At 53.3% G+C, this 3,342-nt stretch overlaps 1 protein-coding gene across 1 annotated transcript in view; it reads right to left on the bottom strand.

Moving 5' to 3' along the window:
* The window catches only part of DRC1 (dynein regulatory complex subunit 1), a gene marked incomplete at both ends in the record, with an annotated part of 4,917 nt that overhangs the window by 1,437 nt on the left and 138 nt on the right, over window positions 1-3,342 (bottom strand). Inside the window, 5 exon segments of the mRNA XM_010083980.1 lie at window positions 1-5; window positions 7-27; window positions 2,199-2,321; window positions 2,575-2,661; window positions 3,322-3,342. The exon segment at window positions 1-5 is cut by the window's left edge and continues 114 nt beyond it; the exon segment at window positions 3,322-3,342 is cut by the window's right edge and continues 138 nt beyond it. Of these exon segments, the coding sequence (XP_010082282.1) occupies window positions 1-5; window positions 7-27; window positions 2,199-2,321; window positions 2,575-2,661; window positions 3,322-3,342 (257 nt within the window).

The following is a 3,342-nucleotide window of genomic DNA, read 5'->3' as shown; positions in this document are numbered from 1 at the left end:
CGCCTGCTGGAGCTGCTTCTCCAGGTTCTGGTATTAAAAAAAAAAAAAAAACACCATGAAAATGAGCTGTGCCATCAGCAGAAGCCATACTGAAGCCTGGAACCGACTCATCCTGACCTTGGGCATTTCCCCAGCTAGCCCCTGGCCACATGGCAGCCGGTGATGGAGATGCTGGCTGTCCCTAAGCACGTGCTGTGGGGCCGTGTCTGGGGAAGGGAGAAGGGACTGGAGTTGTACCCAGCCTTCACTCAGTGGAGCACTACCTTGGACCTCTCTCCTCAACCCACCTGCTGATTTTCATGTCAATTTGTAGGAATTGCATGTCTCTGAATGAACCGAGAGGCTCAGAAGTTGGCGAGCTGGAGGAAGGGACACACAGGAGAAGCGACTTAAAACTCCAAGTTTTAAGGGAATCAGACCAACCCAAATAACTGGAGCATTTATGACAGCAGCGTAACTCAGGACAAGGATATCCCAGGTTAATCGGGAAAATCGGTGACTGACAACTTCTCTTTTCTTATTCTCCCAGGGTGAAGCCTGTGCTATAGAGTTACACAGCTGCAGAGCTAAAGGGAACCGAAGGACATCGTTCATCCCTCTGCCCCACAGAGGTAAAACGTCACCAATCAGTCCCAGCAGAAGCTGCTTGAAGCTCTTCCTAAAATCCTGCGTCCAAGAGCAGCAAACCAATGGCACCCCAGCTAACCACCAAGCAAGTCCTTGCCCCTTCGAGGCTTTCCTAGCTTGAAATCCCAGCCCAAAATCTGAATACCAGCTTAAGTCTTCCCTACCAAAACTCAGCCCCATGATTGTTGTATTACACCAACAGTGGACACAGGGTAAAAAGTCCCTGCCTCCTGCAGGGGGGTGGGACTAGATGACCTCCATGGTCCCTTCCCACTCACACTATTCTATGATTCTAAAGCCGTTCTTCTCCTCCTCCGTCATACAGAACTCTGCAAACTCATCACCTCCCTGCAGCAATCTCTCCCTGCTCTAAGCAATCCCAGCCTCTCCGCCTTTTCTTAGGGGTCATTTGGCTCCTTGGTCTGTTCTAGACTCTCTGCCCTGTCCCCAAGCATGTTGCCAAAGGTATAGAGAGGAATAATTATTTTCCCTACCTTATATATACACCTCCCACAACTGCAGCTAAAGGCAGCAGGAGCATTTTTCCCACAGCCCCACATCGCCGCCTGTGAACCTGGATCTCCAGCCTCCCTCCTCAGATGGCTCAGAGCCACCTGCGGATGTTACACCCTCCGTGGCACCTCCCAGGTCATCGATAGGAAGGTGAAGAAACTGCAGAGTCAGGGCTGCCCTCCCTGGACCTGCCTTTTCAGGCTGAGAGGGACCTTGCAACAGCAATATTTCACCTGAAGTTGTGCAAAACCTTCTGGCTTGGGTGCCCCTGTGCTTCCTGGGAGGACATCCTGAGCCTTTCTAAAGTCCAAATGCAATGTGTCCTATTTCTACCGTGCAGAACGGGAAGGAAAAACACGGGACAGCTCGCAGGGAAGGTGTCAGCAGCAGCAGGGCTCTGTGCTGGGCGGAGGATGCTGAGTGATGCTGGGCAAAACCAAAGCTGCAGCCCAGCACCAGCAGGATTGCAGAGAGCGCAGATGCACGGCTTTGTTGTCACCGCTGCTCGCAGAGTGGATTAAAAGGTATTGCTGTATCTTGGGGAAGCTGTGGCTACGAGGTTTGGATGTACAGTGAGAGCCCCCAGTGCACAGACCCTGGAGAAATCGTGGGTCCATGGCTAAATGTCAGAGGAAAAAGCTCACACCAGATCCTGATGAAGGAAGAAATTGGGCTGATCTAGACACCTGATGATCTCTAAGGTCCCTTCCAACCCAAACCATTCTGTGATCCTATGAAGTGATGTGGCGTCAGGACACACACCCTATTCAATCCTCCTGATGCCAGAAGTAGCAAACCCCTCAACCCTCTCAGGTGCTTCATACGTCCTGGAGCTACAGCTGATGTGCTCCAGCCCCCTGAGAGCCAGACGGACCCTGGTGTAGGACCCATGGAGAGAACAACGGCTCCATCACCCTCTCGACATGGAGCTGGACCATGCACACTGAAGAGCTGGGATGCCCAGATACCAGCTGCAGCTTTTATCCCGTCCACCTGCCCCCCCAGAGCCAGCTACACCCAGAAAAACCCAGGGAGATCCCCTCCAGCCTCTTCTGTACCTGCACATCGGTCTCCAGCTGGATCTTCATGCTGCTGTACTCCTCCTCACCCTGCACCCACAGCTGGTTCAGCTGTTTCTCAAACTCTTCCACCTTCCTCATACGGGCATGGAGGTATTCCAGCTATGGCCAAAAAAAGGAGAGCGTCATCCATCCGTGGTGACAAGCTTCCTCCCACCATCCCAGCTCCTTTGGCCAGCCCAAAGCAAGGTCATGCACGGATAATTCCCCTGGGGGTGTTTAAAAAATGTGTAGATGTGGTGCTTGGTGGAGTTGTCAAGCGTTGGGTCTATGGTTGGACTTGATGGTCTTAAAGGTCTTCTCCAACCTAAACGATTCCATGATTCTACGATTCTAAAGCCCACGTGGACCTTACCTCCTGTGCGTTGAGGGCCTGGATGGCCTCCTCCCACTTCTTCTTGTTGGTGTCCAGAAGCTCTTGCCGTTCGAGCTCAAAAGCTTTCTGCAGAGGAGACAGAGCCCTTCACCGTCGTGTTGGCACCACTCATTGCCAACCTTCCACCAGTTCAGGAGAGGATCCTCTGCAGCCTGGTGCCACTGTCCCACCCACACCCACCGCCTGATCTCTCCACGCCAGGACCTTCCACCCCATGGGGACCGCTGCCACCAGGCACCCGGAGCGGGGAGGGATGCTCTGGGTGCTGGGTAGCTCTGTGGGCTCACTGGAAATCATTGCTTGATGCTGAGCAGAGGAGCTCGGGCAGGCAGCCGCCCGATTTCACCTTCCCAGGTATTAAATGGGGAGAGATGCCCTCACTCAGCCACAAAAGCAGGTTTGGTCCCTGAGGTGGGACTTTGTGCCCTGCAGAAGGGAGGGTGACTGAACCACAATGGTCCTTTTGGGCTTTTAGAGAGGTGAATAATCAGCCATCATGTAGCTTTTTCTCTGCACTGAAGCACAGACATTCCCAGCCCCTCTGCTCAGCACCGCTCAGCGCTCTTGCTTGGCCAGGTTCCAGCCTCATGCACCAAGACATCAGCCCGTCTTTGATTGCACCCAGCCAGTGCAATGAGCCTGAGCCATTTTTGCCATAAATATGGAGAAAAAAAGTGGCTGTAGGTCTTCTCATTGAGCTCCTCCTCCCTGCTATGACCTGGGTACCTCGACCTGCAGGAGCTTGCG

Source organism: Pterocles gutturalis, unplaced genomic scaffold (assembly GCF_000699245.1).
Source record: "Pterocles gutturalis isolate BGI_N339 unplaced genomic scaffold, ASM69924v1 scaffold20340, whole genome shotgun sequence".
NCBI lineage: Eukaryota > Metazoa > Chordata > Aves > Pterocliformes > Pteroclidae > Pterocles > Pterocles gutturalis.
The sequence above is the reverse complement of the archived record's forward strand: the minus strand, read 5'-3'. Positions and strand labels throughout refer to the sequence as shown.